Below are 17754 nucleotides of genomic sequence, written 5' to 3'. Positions count from 1 at the left end.
TTCAAAAAAGTGCACCTAAAGATGGACATCCATTTATGCTACCTGTTGAACAAGCTTGTCATTGCAGTAAAACACAGTGTGGCATACTACAGACAGGACTGCATAGATTTGTTTATTATTTATTTTGTCTATTTGCTTCTAGGAATAATTTTCTCCAAAGCTATAAAAACAAACAGCTGCTTTATAGTAAACTGCGGCACTTATTAAACTGTGAGAGGCTTCAGCACGGCAGCAGTACGTCGACTTGAGGATAAAACTGTGAAGTAGAATATTTAACAAGTAAACGAGACAACAGACTCGTTCAGTCATTGTGTCATTGTTGTGTACGAACGGGCAACTGTGACATTACACAGAGATAAATCTGTACTTTGTCTGAACCATGTTCACATGGATATAAACCATGAGCACTTTAAGGTATAACTCCATCATATTTACATGCAATTTTTAATATGTACACTTAACAATGATTTATACAGCCCTCTCACAAAGAGGCTTTATGTAAATTATTATTACATAGGTTTCAGCTTCAGAATGTGGTTTCCTAATAATGTCACAAAGTACACAATACTCTTTGGAGATCATATCGCACAACATAACAAAAAGAAAGAGATCCCAGAATGAAAAACTGCTCCAAAACTCTAGAACCAATAACTACAAAGGGTCAAAATAGAACAGTTTTGACAGCAATCAAAAATACTGAAGATTTATAACTAATGATAAGCGTAAACTCCGTTGCAGTATCTTCAAAAGTCTAAATCTCTCAAAAATATCACACCAGCATCATCCATGACAGTTTAAAGCTGTAAGAGTTAAATGAGCAAGGGGCCAAAGCACGGCAGGTGTGTGTGTGTGTGTGTGTGTGTGTGATGGACAATATTTGTTCATGTAGTGTACTGATAACACACAGCACTAAGAGATGAGTTCACAAACTCAAAAGAAATACATTCCTATTAACGAAAAACATGTTGATAAATAAGTTGAGACAGAATAAGAACCACAGGTCACCATACAGAGGAACACACATACACTTTCATAAACAGAGGGCTATGGCAAAGTCTCTCATCCAATATCTGAGTAACGGGTCGAGATGTTTCAGCAAGACGGAGGTCAGACGTGAGCTCAGGAGGTGAAATCGGAAGAATTGTAGATTCCTCCCGGGAGATTGTTAAGTCGGGCACGCAGCTCCTTTCGGACCTGGGTTACTCTCACCAGTTTGCGTTTGTACTCCTGAAAAAGTCCACAGAAGAACAAATACTTTAGCAAGTGTACGGTAATAAATACCACATATATATATTAAGAAAAAAATAATCCAAGTATATACTGCCTGCATAAAAATGTAGATAACATCAGTGAATAATATAGTAATTTTGTTGTGAATCCATAGTCTGTCAACTTCTATTGAATGGGACAAAAAAGGTTGTTTCACATTCAACTCTTTCCTCTTTCTAAGCGCCTGGACAATTAGTTACGTATGTGTGTTTAGCTATTTATTTTATATATAATTAAGTTAGGAGAAAAAAATAGCAGTTAACACGTTTTGATACGTCACTACACATCACCAGTGTGCCAACCACATGATGTTTTTTGAGCCAAATACTGTATAGACAATTATTTTGACACCTTAAAGATGAAATGTATCGTCTCTGCTCTACCCGTGTTGCTCACTTTGTCACTTTCAAGAGCATTTTGTGTGTAATTGTGGATCTGCTGACATCTACATGTGTCATGCAAGCACAACAGTATGAATCACAGATTTCCAAACAAAAATGTGAATTTGTGTCTGAATCAAGATACTTAACGTCTCTTTTCTTACAATTTGGTTTGACCAGTACTAACATGAGTTTCCCTCTATATGAGCATATTGACCTTAATTCAGTTGTAGCTAGAATTAAGTGTCAATACCACAAAGAAGGTGGAAATGCCTTCAAAATTGACTTATTGAAACATTGGCATTGAATATTCACACTGCAATTGTTAAAGTAAAATAAAAGCACTCACACAATTATTTCCATTTTTTTATTTTCAGTTTTTTTATTACAAAAAGATACAAACATAACATACTTTATCCTCTTGGCATCCTGTGAAAAAAGGCTGGACAGTTATTGTCAGAACAAAAAAATAATGATTATCTGTGAAAGAAAATCTGTGGTTACTTTTTTTTTTAGGTCAAAACCTCCTCACACTAATTTGGATGATATTTACATTTGGAGGCATGGGACTGAGTAACCTGAGTCTTCAGGTGTGCATCTATTTAGGACACCACACCCAAACAGAAACTCAGCAGTTTGTGACTGCTGCAGCAATACATGAGAAAAAGTGTTATTTGAAATGTGGGCAAACACGACTTGTGAGTACACAGCTTCAAAAACAGATGAATGACAAAGGGACGAATGGTAATGACACCACAGTTGAAGGAAACGAGACAGACATGTATGAAATAAGTGAAATAAAGAAAGAAAGTGTGATACGCACTTCAAGTTTCTGCTCATTCTGGGCCAAGCCGTCCTTCTGGCTTTGTAGGAAGACGGTGAGTGTACGTGTGAGCTGCCTCCTATCGTCTATTTCTGCTGCCAAGCGACCACTGTAGTCTGCCAACAGCATGCAGGCCTCCTCCACCAGCCGGGAAAGCCGCTCCCCCGATTCTTTATCTAAATCACACACAGCGACAGAAAGAACAGGGCAGTGTGCTTAAACAGAACCAGGTAACTTTTTAACTTTAAGTTTGTTTGGTTTTACAACACTGTTGCTCAAAGGAATTTCACACTGCAGTGTTCGTTAAGACGACGAGTGCTATGTTGTACAAAGAGTGAAATTGGTAATAAAACGTTCAATCATCAGTGATGTCCCAATCCATGAGCTGGATCACGATTCGTCGGCTCCTTCAAATGGTGCCAACATTTACACACACCAGGGGAAGAATTGGTGACAGAACTGGTAAGTTCTCTGTGGGCCAGACTGTCTCCTTTCAGGAGGATCCAGGCCGTGGATTAGGACAGAGCTAGTGTGGGATTAATGGGCTTTTTGCACAGCAGCCATTTTGACATGTTTTAGCAGGAAACACACAGATGTGACTGACCACATTAATGACAGCTCTGCTCAGCTCATGTATGTCAGGACAGTCAATCATTATGCACCCTGAAACTGAGGAAGCTAAATGGCACATTATCAATTTCTGTATTCACACCTAAGACTTTCCTACTGTGACCTGTCAAAATGGCTGCTGTGCAAAGAGCCCACATTGATGGCAGACGGGCTCCTCTAAGCATCTCTCAAACTATTGATTTCCTCAGAACAGTACAACAAAAATCCTCCTGTGAGCGCAGGTTGAGCAGATTAACAGTTTCTTCCGTGGTTATGTCTCAACCCTTAACAATAATGTAATGGTTCAGTATTTTTCATTTCAGTAGACCGACACATACACACACACACATATATATATATATATATATAATATATATCCTTGAAGTGGATTAAGCTAAGACAGCTTGAGACTTCCATTATTTATTTTATTTATGAATTTATTTCTACTGTTCTTTTCTTTTGCCATTTTGTTAAGTGTCTTTGAGTGACCTGAAAAGGGCTATAGAAAGCTGAGGTATTATAATTGTTATTAACATCCAAGAACAGCAATATGAGACTGTAGAGGGCATATGCTCACCAAAACTAACCAGGTGACAACTGGATTATTTCACACTAGCTAAATCGCAAATCTTGAGGTTTAAAATCAGAAGACTGCTTTGGAGAACCAGTGTACTTGTACTTTGTCACTCGCACTGAATCAATGAAGACTCCTATCACCTACCTGTGATCCTGTGAAGCAGTGATGTGTCCTGCACCTCGGCAGGAAGGGAGGAGATTCGCTGACGGAGCACTGAGTCACCAGAGGCTGCGTTTTCCAGCTCCTGCAGAGCTCGGATTAACTCTGCTGTCTGAGGTTAGAGGTGAAATAGCCAAGAGGATGAGAGGAGGACCAAAATGCATCAACAATAATAAGTGGGAATAAGTATGTATCAGATATGAACTGTAGCGGAGAAGGGAAGTTTCACAAAACAAATCCATACAGGAGTAAATGTTTCAACAGTAAATATAATGCTTAAATGTAGTTAAAAGTATAATTTCATTTACTTCCCATATTTATGACTACATTGTGTTTCCTGAACATCACCTGTGGGGGTTCAGTAGGGGAACTCTGTGAGGCGAAGTCCTCGTCTGGTCGGATTTCCTCATAAGTCCTCTTCTTAGCCTTCTTTTCTCCATCTGCGATGTACAGTACAGGAAAAGAGCATGAAGAAACTAAAACACTACACAGTCCCTGTGTGGGTGAAACAGCCATAAGATCTCTCCAGACTCTATATAAACAAACTTTGAAAACAAAAATGCTGATGAATTTATCTCAGCATTGAGAATTTAGTTTGAAATGGTTTGGTCCTGCCCCCACTATGTGATTTTTGTACACACTCATCCAGTAAATTTCAATAGATCCTCCAGAACATCGTCTACACTAGATTGTGCTGTACAATTTTGTGTATTGTATGTTGTTGGGTTTTTTTTGTGTTATTGTTGCTATACTACATGGTGTACTCTTTGCATTGTTCTGAATAGCTGAGGGAATGCAGATGTGAATTTACTCTAATGTACAGTATATTCTGGTTCAGTACATCAAGTGGTAACATTTATGCTTTATCTGTATAATGTCCTTTTAAATTAAATAAAAACATAAGAATAAAGCAATTAGCTCCATGTATTTTTCCATCTAAAATATTCACGACTAAACTTTTCTTTGCACGAAAGGCCTGAAGCAAGGCTTGAACCTTCAAACTGGCAGGTTAGACAATTATAGATTGTTGTGATTGGGCGATTGTTAGGGGTGGGCGGTATACCGGTGTCATAGTCAACACCGGTGTGACATTGCGCCATGATATGGATTTTGCAATACCGTCAATACCGTGATAAATCAATTGAGCGCCAATAATCTCCTAATTCTAAATAATAATGCATTACATTTTCTTCAAACGTTCAGTGGTCTGAATATCTGTCCTTATATACTGTATATCTTGTTGCAAATAAAAAAGTAAAACATATTCGGTGGTAAAAGGGGAGTGGCCATTAAATTAGCGTAACGAGCACTTGCCAGAGCTGTACACGGAGGTACGGGTAATAAACGAAATTCGCCACCTTGACGCCTACTCGGCCACTACTGATTTATGGTCCAGCCGGACTACTGAGCCATACATTAGCCTCACCATCCACTTCATTGACAATGTCTGGAAGTTGCGCAGCAGATGCCTCCAGACCGCCTTCTTCCCCGAAGACCACACCGGAGCAATAATTGCGTTTCTGACTGGTGCTTGGATGAAGCGCGTCTGATGTGCATGACAACTGACAGCGTTGCAAACATGGTGCGCGCTCTGGAAATAAATAAATATACGAGACTCGCATGTTTTGGACACAGACTGCACAACGCTATTGGTAAGTTACACTATGTAAACCTAACATTTCATATTCAGAAAAGTCCTTTTCTGTTTGAATTAAAAAAAGAAAACAAAAACAAATTTAAGGCCACCACATTAGTATTGTATTGTTCGTTGTTAGTATTGTTTAGCCGTGATTCCTCTGGGGACCGGATCAGAAAGGAAAAAAAACTACAAATATCAGATTAGAATATTATTAAAAAATATGTACTCCTCCCAAAACCTACCAAAAAAAGTAATACCGTGATATTATACCGTCACCGTTCAAAAGATGAAAAATACCGTGATATTAATTTTAGGTCATATCGCCCACCCCTATGTGACGTACAAATATGTGGACATTATTGGATGGTGAGCACTACTTACTGGCATGTACAGATACAAATTTCATGTTGCGTGAACTTACATAGGACTTGTGACAGCTGATTCAGCAGGTTGTTTTCGTACACAGCTCTCTCCTGCCAGATGGACAAAACCCGACCCAGCTGCTTCTTAAAGCCGTCCTCGCCCTCTCTACACAGGAAACAATACACTCATGTTGAAAGCTTTGTGCATTGTCTAGAAATGGACACATTACTTGAATAAACAACACAATTAGGTAGTGTTATGTAAATCTGACCTGTATACATGTTTGAATGCATCGACGATGATCGGTGCAAAGTCTTGGGTAAACTCTGGTCCTTTTTTCTTGCTGTTCTGAATGACGTCATTGGCCAAGTAAAGGAAGGTCAACTTGCGTGATACCTGAGCTGGATGTATTCAAATGTACACACACACACACATATTACAGTGGGGCATTTGTTATCATATACAAAACTGAATCTCACTGATCAAAAACAATACACAACTGAGCTTTAATCAAATTTCTTTTGTATTTATTTTCAATTTGGAGTTTATTCACCAACATAGACTATCACACATACATGTAACAATGATTGTGTAATATTATTAGACAGGTTCCAGTCTACACTGAGCTAAACATTAAGCCCCAGAGAACTGTGCCATCTGTATTCCCACTGCACACTCCTTTGAGTCCTTAAAATGGCTCCTAAAATACAACATCCACTTGAGATGTCATTAGGTTGTAGAGTAGCACCCTAAGGAAAAGTGAGCTAGTATTAGAAGCTACAGAAAGCTTTCCTACAGCGCAATTACATACTTGCATACAGTATATAATGTAACATTTGACTGTCTAATACACTACAGGTAACTGCACTTTCTTTTTTCCCTTTATACAACTAATGTGTATACTGTGTACAGTGTGTAAAAAATAGGTGTTAAATTGCATGTTGTATATCAGTCATTGATAACGTCTCCAGCGATTCTTACCATGGCTAACACAAAAACAAAAGTGTGTTTGAGTGCACAGTTAAATGCAAGTTGATCTATCAATGCTGTTGAGTCCGATTCTTACCATGCCTTCAATGTATGGCAGATCTAAATGTCTCACTTGCAGAGGAAATTAAAACAGAGGTATCAAACCCCCACTCGATTTTATGCGGCAGGTCCTTTAATATCAAGTTATAATGAGAACTGTCCCACAATCTCCATGACCTGTAGCTAGATTATAGACAGAATATTATACTAAATATGATTTTTAGCTATTGTCATCAACAGTGAGCAGTATTTCTATTATTATAATAATAATAATAATAATACCTAAGGTAATATTCATCGAATTTGTATATGTATTTATCGTAAAATTGTATATATATGAGCATGTTAAGTGTTTTTATTACAATTGTCCATATGTTACAATTTAATTTTTACATTGGTGTATAGTTCTTTATCATAAAAAACACTTTTACTTTGAAATATCATCATTCATTCCGTTATTGCGTTATCATGATTGAATACTGTGATGTGATTCTAAGCTAATTTCCCACATAGATTAATTATTTTTCACATGAATGGCCCCCTCATACCCAGACTGGACACTCATTGGCCCCAAGTGCGAGACCCCTGCCTTAAAAATCATCTAATAGCATAATTGTTGTCCTTGCAAATGTGCACAAAGAAATACATTTTACAGCTCCGTTGAGATTTTACAAGAAATTATCAGTGTATTTTGGGGACTGATTTTTGAAACAAAGTGCATATTGTTTTCTGAATAACGTTTGGAAGGTCACATTTAAGTGGAGGGTTTAATAAACTTTTCCCCCCCTCACCCTGCACTGTTTCCATGTATCCTAATCATTCTTGTGCATGTCATTTGGAGGAAAAATGGGTCAAATCAAAATGGCAAATTCGAATGTATTCAGCTCTAATCCATTTGAACAGTTTGGGCATTTGTTTAACTAGCTACGGTCGGCTAAAGTTTAAACACGTTTATATTTAAATTCACAATAACCTTAAGGCAAAACTTGACCAGCTTCTGTAGCCACATGCTACATCCAGGTTGTTATAGCATGTTAGCAGGCAGTGTTTGTCGAGGAGCTAGCTTGCTCGTTCCACCCTTACCTTTCTTCAGTTCGCTGAACCACACGTTGACAATGGTCTTCGAGTGTTTTCTATGATGAATGAGCCACAGCGACAGCGTTTGAACACTTTGTTGAGAGTTGCTGAGCTCGGACAGTTTCTTTTCTAGAGCCACTTCAGAGAAAGCTGACATCTCGACGAAGAGAGGAGTGGGACACCAGCAGCTTCAAGGTTCCCCTCAGTTAACGTGTAATGTCCAGCAAATAAACCAGTCACTGCAGAGTTTTAACCATACAAAAATAAATGACGCACGCCACCTCGGTTGTGCGTAAAAAACACTGTTTACGCAGAACTAGCTAGAACAGTTGCAATGCTCTGATCGGGAAAAGCCACTACAGTCGCTTCCGTACGACGACAGCTATGCTGCGTTCATGTCTGCCGGAAATTACAGTTAGTGCAATTTGCCAGACTTTTCTTTTGGACTTTTCTACATCTTTGAGATATTTTTTACACACGAGGCATTAAAGTGTCTTCAAAAAAGTTAACAAATAAAGTACATCATTACAGTCGTTTTTTGCTTTTTCGAAAATAAACGATTGAACATGTACTTTAACAGTACAAAAATGCATGTGGAATACAGTTTAATATTATAAATTCAGTTTGTTTTGTTGCATGCACGTGTGATTGGATCGATGGTTTGTGTCATAATCAGACTCCTGACATTAATTTGAACTAATTCAAGAAATTAGTGGCTTTTTTGTGTTTTTAATGTTGAATGTTGCTGCTAGAAATAAGATTTTAAGTTTGCCCACTAACTTAAAGCACAACTGATGGCAAAAATAAATAAGGTTATAGTTTGGACTGATCCAAAGGTCTATTTTGTTTTTTTATCTTCGTTTTTCACATTTTGTTGTCAATGTATTATGTTCATTTCATTCGGTTACTCAAAGCATTTGTAGCCATGTTTTGAAAAGTGCTTTACCAGTCAGTTATTATAAATAGTAGTAGTAGTAGTAGTAGTAGTAGTAGTAGTAGTATTATAGGTAGCAATGTATGAACAAAATGTCCATCTTTAATTGGACATGTATGTAAAATATTAATGGAGACTGGTTCACCCTTTAATTCAACACAGTTACATCGCAGATTTAGTCAACGTTTCAAACAATTGAACAAAAGGCTTTAGCTGCCGTGCCAGGAAATATGGATACAGATTCCAAACACATCCCATTAGCTGAACTGAAGGCACTTGAAACTCTCTCAAACAAAAACAAAAATGAAAATCAGTAGTTTATATCATGTCATTTGGATATACAATCAAGAAATACTGTTGGACCTCTACAGTACAAGCAGCAGCAAAGGGGGTAAATAATACCATTTTCTTGTACTCAAAACAAATTCACTGAAGCACAAACCAACTAACCCCTGCATCCCATTCAATGTGAAATAATAAATCAGTGAAAATATGTCACATTACTCCACTTGGTTTACACACAAAACCAAGAAATACTGCAGGTCCATAGATTCCAGCACTTTAGACGTTAAATCAGAGTCACTTTCTAAGTTATTAATAATCTACTTTAGTTTTTGTTGTAACCAGCTGTAACCATGTCCAAAGGAAAATGTCAAAGTAGAGACCAATTTCATCTCGACATGGATGCAAATGAAACAGTTTCAGAAGTTTCAGATAGATGAAAAAAAACAAATGTCAAAATTATACAAACTAAATTTAAACTTAAAGTCGTAAAAAAAAGAAACAAAACAATACTGATCCCAGAGTCTATGCTAGTGGTGTCACTACATTCAAAAACATTCATGAACATGAGTAATGGAACCTCCAATCTCCATCAACAATCGCAAAGAATGTACCAAAGCAGCATGGTTAGAGGCCATGCCAGACCATCGGGGTCTTTCAGTAGGGACAGCATTCCCTTAAGTGGAACTGTCTTAATAACTGCAATTAACATAGTGGCAATAAATGCAGAATTAAATGGGTGGCATACACACAAATGGAGTAGTTTCAGCTACACTTCTTGAAATCACCAACCATGATTACCCAGTGTCTCTGGACTTACTCAAAATAAGATCCATAATATGTACTCTGCACAGGTGGGATTAAAGTACTTGACTGGGGCAAATCCCAACCACCGCCGCCACCACTGCTATTGTTGTGTGGTTCGGGGACGTGCCAGGTGGGTTCATGATAGTAGTTAGAGTTATGCATACCCCTATGGTCTATTTGAATGGCTTGACAGGCCACAGGTTGCATCATATAACTTTGTGGAGTTGTCTGGACATGGCTCGTCATAAAAGCCATATACATTTGTCTCTGTTCGGTTTCAGGAGCATGTGGTCTCATCTCTGGTGCAATTTGAGGAGGGACAGCTCCCAAATAAGGATACATGTTAATCCTTGCAGAATCTACATAAGGAGGAGCGACTTCAGCAGATGAGCCGTGATGCCCCACACAACCCGTCTGATAATTGTTGTGATCTGGTGCCATGTACTGATTCTGGGGCAGTTGTTGGTAAAGTTGAGGTGCATCTGAGCTCATCTCCATCGAGCAATCGTCTCTTGACACTTTCTGACTAGTGCCAACGGTATTCTGTGAAGCTGAGCCATACCACTGCTGAGTGTAAACCCCCTCTTGTCCGTGGGGAAAGTTGTAAGAGGACCAGTCCTGAGTGTGGGACAAAGCATGTGACCACCCCACATTTTGTGGGTTTTCATTTTTCAAGTCTTTCTCTAACTTTATACCTGATGTTTCTTGAGAACCATATTGTCTGGTGGTGTTGCTTTTCTGATAAGCCTTTTGATCGGTCCATGTTTTGTCTTCAGACTGGCTTAAGTATTCATTGTTAGCAAAGTAACCGTCCACCTCTTGATACCAAGTGTCTGCATTGTTTCTCTCTGCTTCCATGTATTGATGGGTGTCTGCGTCTCGACTATACAAGTCTGGTTGAGGTAAAGTTGTCATGTTGTGTTCAGTGTGGGTGATTTCAAAAGATCCAGCATCATAGTCCAACTCGTCTTCTGTCAGGTTCTCGAGGGATGGAGATACACCGGAGGCCGGTGATTGTACCATAGGGAAGTCGTCCTCACAGAAAGACGTCCTCTCCAGCAGCAATGCACCTCTTTTGAGAGGCAGGCTTACCTTGAATAAAGTATTGGTCTTCTTCCCTTTTGATGTCGTCTTTTGTGCCCACTTTGACAGCATTACAGCATGTTTGTCTGGCATGTCTCCAGCTGAAGACATGGTCTCATTAAGCCCTGAAAAAGTGTTGGGACACAGAAGTTGAAAAGCAACAGGAAATATTTCATTGTCAAGAGAGAAACATAGGTTTTGGCCCATTCAAGTGAAGTTTATAGTTGAAAGGCACACCTTGGAGAGTTATTTTGTTTGTTTGGCTGCTAGTTTGTGTCCCACTGCTACATAACATCTTGATACCTGAAAATGAAATTAAAATACTTAAGTCTTGGCAATTACATTGGTTGAAAGAGCAGACTGAAGAGGCAAACCAAAAGGTATATTAATAGATAGTGAAATTAGGTTATCAAGTACAAAGAGAACACAGACTGAAGAAAAAAAACAGGCAATTTATAAAACTACAGAAGTCTTTTTAAGCTCCAAACAATTGAAGACTCACTTCCTATACAGCAATTGTGGCAGAGTTTGCCACCTTTACTGCAGGCATTATTGTTTGTGATTCAAAACTTGAGAACTTATATGAGAACGTATTGCTTTAATGTACAGTACTACACTGCCACCTCACAAGACACAAATCCTTTGACTAATAATGTGATTACAAATAAAATACATGTTATTTGTTAAGTTACTCCATTAAAAGAAACTATGAACATAAAAACACACAGTTCTGTACTTACACCAGTGATAACTTTTGCCACTCATTTGGATACAGAGTGATTCTGGTACATTTATCACCTGGGAACATAAGACAAGTACAAGTGTATTCAAAATGTTCCTGGTGAAGGACACAAAAGTCCCTTTCACATACATAATAACCAAAGCAAGTTCAATAACACAAAAGATAGTATGATACCTTCAGCTCTCCTCTGCCCTCCTCTCGCTCCACTTTCCTGGCCAGTGACTGGAGAAACTCACTGGGCTCATCATTATCTTCCAACAATATTTCCACCTGCTCATGATGAGTTTCCATCTACGCAAAAATGTGTTCAATGAACTTTAACCCGATTCTTAGCATGTTCTTCACAGCCTCTGAAGGAACAATACCTCATTTCAATTGCTCATGTATGTCAAAAACTGACCAAGTAGTTGTTGAGATGGGAAGAGCTTGTCAGGTGAACAATGAGGTCCTTTTTGTTGAATCGGATGCGGCAGCAATGGCATAAGAAAACGCACGTGTGGCCATTGTCACTCCTACACTCAACCACACAGAAAAGACCTGTTGTAGACATATACAAGAGTAGGATTTAGTAACATCTACAGGTTAAATTGCAGCTGAATATTTTGCACCTCACCCTTCCTTCCAAATAGGTTTTATCATTAAAAAATGAAAAAGGTTTTTAGTTTGTCCACTGTGGCTACTGTAAAAACACAGTGTTGGTATACAGTAAATAGAAAAGCCTAATTCTGGGGAAATTTAATGTAATGTTAATTTAACACTGTTGGGTGTGTAACTTTTCAATAATAATGAATGTCCATTATATTAACTCTACTGCCAGATGAGTTCACACAGTTGTGATTAAAGCACCACTTCACCCAAAAAATTTGTTTTACTAATTTACAGAGATAAATGTGTTATTTGATCATCAGACAGTGGATCTGAGATATGTCTCATTCCCACAACAGAGGAAGTTGACGAAAATTCAACGTCAAAGTCATTGTCAAGTTTTGAGTAAAAATAAATGAATAAATAAATAAAAACTGGACAAATTGGGTCAAATTAAACAAACACAGCAGATCATAATGATTTTAGGTTTCTTCTTCATTTGACCAAGTAAAAAAAAATGAGTGAAACTGCCCTTTAAGCCTATCGTGCAACTCCGTGTTTGTTTTGACTCTCTTATCCCTAAGCGAGATTCCCACACTGCATACTGAAAGTCCCACAACAAGTTTCAGAAGTGAATTTTACTGCAAAGAAAAGTTCATCTGTTTGGTGGAATATAAATGCTTCTTGCAGCTGAGCAGCAGAGGGGCAGAATTCTGGACATGCTGACTCACAGAAGCATGACCCATGTTTTAAGGATATTGCATTAATAAATTAAAAGGTTCTGTAACTTGAGCACATTGTTACTACTCTCCATCTACAGTATACTCACCAATAATAGGCTTGGTTCCTGTATAGACATTGAGAAAGCTGCAGCTGTCTAACTGTGGTGATGAGGTGTTTCTTAAACAGCCTTCTGTCTTCATATGAGGAGCTACAGTTGACTGCATTACAGGTGGGTCATGCATGAATTCAGCTTTGATGGATTTTTCAGTCCACTGCTGTTGATTCTGACCAAGCAACACAATCCTTTGTGATTGAATGGGAGATTCCTTCAGCTGAACAGGCGGAGTCTCTGCATTTCTTTCTGGTTGACCCTGACAATCTCTTAAGAAAGTTACTGCTGCAGTGTTTATGAGACAAAGAGACCCATGTTAAAAAATAAAAATGTAAATGTGAAAAGCATGCCAAGAAAAAAAACAACAACAACATGGTGACAGATAAAGGAAATGAGATCAAGACGAGTCACTGACCATCTCTCTCGCTTAGTGTTGCCATCCTCTGGAATACTGCTCCTTCAACCTCAAATAACTTTATATTAAGGTGCAAAAATATGAGCTCTTATATCCAAAACAGTTGTTTGTGCAAATGAAAACAAACATATGCACAAATACCTGTACTTCTCCAACTCCTTCTTTTCCCTCGATTTTCTTGGCTATCTCCATCAGAGGCCAGGCCAGTTTAGACAAGTCAGAGTTTTCCTTCCATTCAGACAATAAATGAGGGTGCCATGCTTTCTGTCAAACAACACATCTGTTAATAAACTACAGGATACATGCCCTTCAAAAGTAGCCATCATTACAGCACTGCTTACAATGTAGTTATATCTGTGGAGACTTCCCATGATGTGGTTCCGCATGTCAGCTTTGCCGAGTCGACACACACACACCTCACACAGGTACAGCACTTCTCTGCTGTGCGCTCCCTGCTTCACACATTCTACAATGCTGCCAAGGCCTAAATGTACATGAAAGGACAGAGTATTTTAACACCACCACAAACAAAGATACATGTAGATATTTGTTTTTATTTACCAATAATAGGTTGTAGTCTCTTCCTGTTGGTCAGATACACCTTCAAAGATTCAAACAGTTCACTTTTGCTGGAAACTGCTACACAAAGAAAGAAAGCATCAGTCAATAATAATTACATGCTTAAATCCTCTAAACACAATTAGAGCTGTTCAGACCAGGTGTTAAACATATGTCCAGAGAGATTTTGTCACATGTGAACAACTCTAATTTAAGTGTCTACACCTGATATCAAAATGCATCCTGTGTGAACGTCATAGACTTTATTTAAAAATGGACACGATCTTCCAGTTGCAAAATTCACTCCAGTTTTAAAGCCTCAAAATGTGCGATTTGTTTAGAACCATGTCAGTATTTACAATTTAAAGTTCACACAAACATCACCCCAAACAGGCACCTATTGGACAGTACTAGCAATTAACACTGGTGTCCAATCATATGTGGCAAGGTTTCATGATCCATCTTCCTCTAAATGGCAACATTCAGTCATTTTCTACCACTTTATGCTCCACATGAGGATCACACGGGTCGCTGGTTCCAATCCCAGCTGACATAGGGCGAAAGGCGGGGTACAACCTGGACAGGTCGCCAGACCATCACAGGGCCATATAGAGACAAACAACCATCCACTCTCACTCTGACACCTACAGTCAATTTAGAGTGTCCAATTTGCATTTAGGTGTAGCATGTGTGTCAAAGACAAGCTTGGGTTGTTTAAAAAGACACACTGAGGTCAGAGAGGGGTGCATTAGGATCTGCACACCAGTGATCAGATCACTCAGGTCATGTGTTAACATCTGGTCAAACTGGGGTAGTGGTGCACACACACAGACACACTGAAAGACATACCTTTTTGTGCTTCACTCGACTGCATGCTGCAGCTGTAGAACGTGGCTGCAATTCCGTTGCAATTAAGCAAAGGGGCAAATGATGGATCTCGCTGTAAATTTTAATCCAGCATCTGCACACGGACTCAGGATACAGCGGAATAGGGTTGGAGGAGCCTGAAAGAGCAAATGAGCCAAGAACAGAGGAGGGTGTCCCTTAATGCCCTTAAGGGGACGTAGGTATCCTGAAATCTGTTTATCTGAAGCAGAGGTTGTTCAGGTCATGGAGGGGGTGAAGGAGAACACTGACATTGTACATATTCATTGATACAGTTAAACGAAAACACAATTTTATAAACCAAATATTCCCAGTATAATGTATATCCTACATGTTTGTTTACACTGATTACGTATACATTCTTTACATTTAGTTACCTGAAACATGTTATCAATGTTATGTAAGCACCTCAGAACTCAGAAAATCTGAAAACTTGTAATGTTCAAAAAAATCCTCAAACCAATTTATCGATTATAAAAATAGTTAATGATTATTTTAATATTAATAAATAGAGTAATTGTTTCAGCCCTAAACCTTACCAACCAAAGACAAACATAATGATCATACAAAGTAAATATTAGATAAACATTAAATTAACCATTTAATAAGGTAATAGTTTGTTTACCCTGTACGCCACATATAATATTTATTTATAAATGGTTTAAGTGGGTCACACAATAATGTGGAGTGCAACTCAAAATGTTTAGTTAGTATATTATTCACGTACGCACTTATTTGAACCTCAAATTCAACACTGCATGTAAATCCAAGACCAACAGACAATACTTATACTGTAAATGTATTGTGGCTGCAGGTTGAACTAACCACCACCAGATGGCGCTGCAGGGACATTGGACAAACAAGTCAGTGGCGTTCGAGTTCTTGGACTGTTCTGTGTCACTGAGGAATTAACGAACACAAATGGCAAAGTAAACACTTTTCCCCAAAGTATAACTTATTATTATATCATTATAATCATTATAAGTAATGTCAGAAAACTGAAGGCAATTTTCTAGTGATGTTAGTGGCGTCATGTCAAACAAGTGATGTCTGCTACCAATCACCACAGCTGCGCTCAGAGTCACTGGCCAACAGTCGAATCTCCACCACGACCAACAAGCTTCAGCTCGATTAAGCTCATTTAACAGTTTAACAAACTAAAGAAAACACTCACTTACCGACACAGAGAAACCGTGAAAATCCTCCTAAGTGTTATTTTGTGCTGGTGAATCCAGTCACACGAGTACACCTCGTTAGTGTGGCGTGTAATCAAGACAAGCGAAGCCAAAATTTGCCCCACAGTGAGTGTCGTGAGTGAGCGGCGCATGCGTAGTGGGCTGGTTTTCGCCTTTGGCCAATTACATCTACAGGTCGCCCGCTCAACGTGTGTGTGTGTGTTTGGCTGGTCCTCGCATCCTTAAAGGGCTTTTTCTGGGCTAACACCTGGTTTTAGGGTTATAATTTGGTTTAAGTTATTGTTAGGGTAAGGTTTAGGGTTAGGCACTTAGTAGTGATGGTTAAGCTAAGGGTAAGGGGCTTATCTCTGAGTGAGTGTCCCCACTATCAACACTGCAAACGTGTGTCCTTGTGAGGTCCAAAAGAGGTTTTTTTTAAACTTTTTTTGTAAAGACATTTTAACTTTTAACTTTTTAACTTTAAAGTGCTTTTTCAGGGTTAAGACCTGCTTTTAGGGTTAGGTACTTGGTTGTGATGGTTATGGTTATGAAAATTAATTATGTCTATGATGTGTCCTCACCAAAATATAGAAACAAGTTTGCGTGTGTGGGTTTCTGGCACAAACACTGACCTTGTCAGGGCCAGAAGTCCTCATAAACCAAAACCAGGTCCTAATGAGGCATAGCTTCCTTTCTGAGTAACTTGTTTAGTTTTGGGCTGTTGTTTGTATTCTGGCTAGGTTAAAGTTAAGGTTAGGCATGGACTGTTATGGTTAAGGTGAGGGCCAATGCTTTGATAAGGGGTTTAAAGGGAGTCAATGAGAGTCCTTAAAAGGATTGTGTGCATCTCAGTATAGCAGTGCTTAGATCTCAACAATCACCACACTGCACACAAAAAGTCATTTGTTTTATGTCAAACAGATGGAGGCAACGGCAACATTACGCTAATAAAGCGAGACGACTGCAAACAGGTTCAAGGACAAAGAAGTGTCGTTAAACGGGCCTTCCTTCTTGAAAGAACAACATGGTGGTGAGATGATGGTGCAGAAAGAAGGGTTGCATATCGAACAAAGAGAATTTTATTTGTCACAAGCATCAGAATCAAGCACTGCCGTTTGCTTGAGAGAGAGTGTTTCAGCCGAATCTCAGAACAACTCTGCCCTCAGACGAGTGGGACTATACTTTTAAAGGTTATCTGACATCATCATCCTATGCATAACATGTACTGGTACCCCCCTTCCTCCTGTGTTTCTGTGGAAACGTGTACAGAAAAACAACTTATGTCCCGATATTCCATACAGTCTCATGATCTTATATAATGGATGCACAACAAGTTTGACAATGGCGTCAGTTAGTCAAACAAGAGACATCTGTACTTCCTTGACATGCCATGTCCAGGACAGACCTTCGGGCTTCTGTTGTAAACATGCTGTATATCTGTCATGTGTCTAACTCCGAAAATGACCCTCTCCTGAGAGATCCCGTGCTTGCTTCTTAAAGTCCATTTTTAACACTCTCCTAATTAAAA

The 17754-nt window shown here is 38.8% G+C and overlaps 2 protein-coding genes across 6 annotated transcripts; both read right to left on the bottom strand.

Moving 5' to 3' along the window:
- Positions 1-91: 91 nt before the first annotated feature.
- On the bottom strand, positions 92-8299 carry LOC131447906 (regulation of nuclear pre-mRNA domain-containing protein 1A-like). Of its 2 annotated transcripts, XM_058619992.1 has the most exons (7): positions 7932-8299; positions 6091-6220; positions 5878-5984; positions 4166-4257; positions 3803-3929; positions 2473-2648; positions 92-1227 (listed from the first exon to the last, which is right to left on the bottom strand). In XM_058619992.1, the coding sequence occupies exons 1-7, from the start codon at positions 8080-8082 to the stop codon at positions 1120-1122; spliced, it is 891 nt and encodes a 296-aa protein (XP_058475975.1). In that variant the 5' UTR covers positions 8083-8299; the 3' UTR covers positions 92-1119. The 2 variants fall into 2 exon arrangements, with proteins under 2 accessions (XP_058475975.1, XP_058475974.1); XM_058619991.1 differs by lacking the exon at positions 92-1227 and having other exon boundaries at positions 1999-2648.
- Positions 8300-8994: 695 nt separating this feature from the next.
- LOC131446914 (uncharacterized) lies at positions 8995-16370 on the bottom strand. 4 transcript variants are annotated; one of them, XM_058618299.1, is made up of 13 exons: positions 16230-16358; positions 15877-15951; positions 15016-15170; positions 14170-14247; positions 13950-14092; positions 13750-13872; positions 13609-13666; positions 13188-13478; positions 12174-12310; positions 11948-12064; positions 11772-11829; positions 11269-11334; positions 8995-11156 (listed from the first exon to the last, which is right to left on the bottom strand). In XM_058618299.1, the coding sequence occupies exons 3-13, from the start codon at positions 15038-15040 to the stop codon at positions 9958-9960; spliced, it is 2295 nt and encodes a 764-aa protein (XP_058474282.1). In that variant the 5' UTR covers positions 15041-15170; positions 15877-15951; positions 16230-16358; the 3' UTR covers positions 8995-9957. The 4 variants fall into 4 exon arrangements, with proteins under 4 accessions (XP_058474282.1, XP_058474281.1, XP_058474283.1 ...); XM_058618298.1 differs by lacking the exon at positions 15877-15951 and having other exon boundaries at positions 16230-16370; XM_058618300.1 differs by lacking the exon at positions 16230-16358 and having other exon boundaries at positions 14170-14244; positions 15016-16222.
- Positions 16371-17754: the final 1384 nt, after the last annotated feature.

This window comes from Solea solea, chromosome 20, assembly GCF_958295425.1.
Source record: "Solea solea chromosome 20, fSolSol10.1, whole genome shotgun sequence".
Classification (NCBI taxonomy): Eukaryota; Metazoa; Chordata; class Actinopteri; order Pleuronectiformes; family Soleidae; genus Solea; species Solea solea.
Note: the sequence above shows the minus strand (reverse complement) of the source record. Positions and strands in the feature narration are given on the sequence as shown.

Coding starts and splice junctions, on each gene's coding strand:
- LOC131447906 (XM_058619991.1), bottom strand. CDS start 8,082: ATGTCAGCTTTCTCTGAAGTGGCTCTAGAAAAGAAACTGTCCGAGCTC. Junction 4,258..5,877: donor TCAGCTGTCACAAGTCCTAT/GTAAGTTCACGC, acceptor TGTACATCGCAG/ATGGAGAAAAGAAGGCTAAG. Junction 3,930..4,165: donor CCCCTACTGAACCCCCACAG/GTGATGTTCAGG, acceptor CTCTAACCTCAG/ACAGCAGAGTTAATCCGAGC.
- LOC131446914 (XM_058618298.1), bottom strand. CDS start 15,040: ATGCAGTCGAGTGAAGCACAAAAAG. Junction 13,667..13,749: donor AAGGAGTTGGAGAAGTACAG/GTATTTGTGCAT, acceptor CTTAATATAAAG/TTATTTGAGGTTGAAGGAGC. Junction 13,479..13,608: donor AACACTAAGCGAGAGAGATG/GTCAGTGACTCG, acceptor TAAACACTGCAG/CAGTAACTTTCTTAAGAGAT.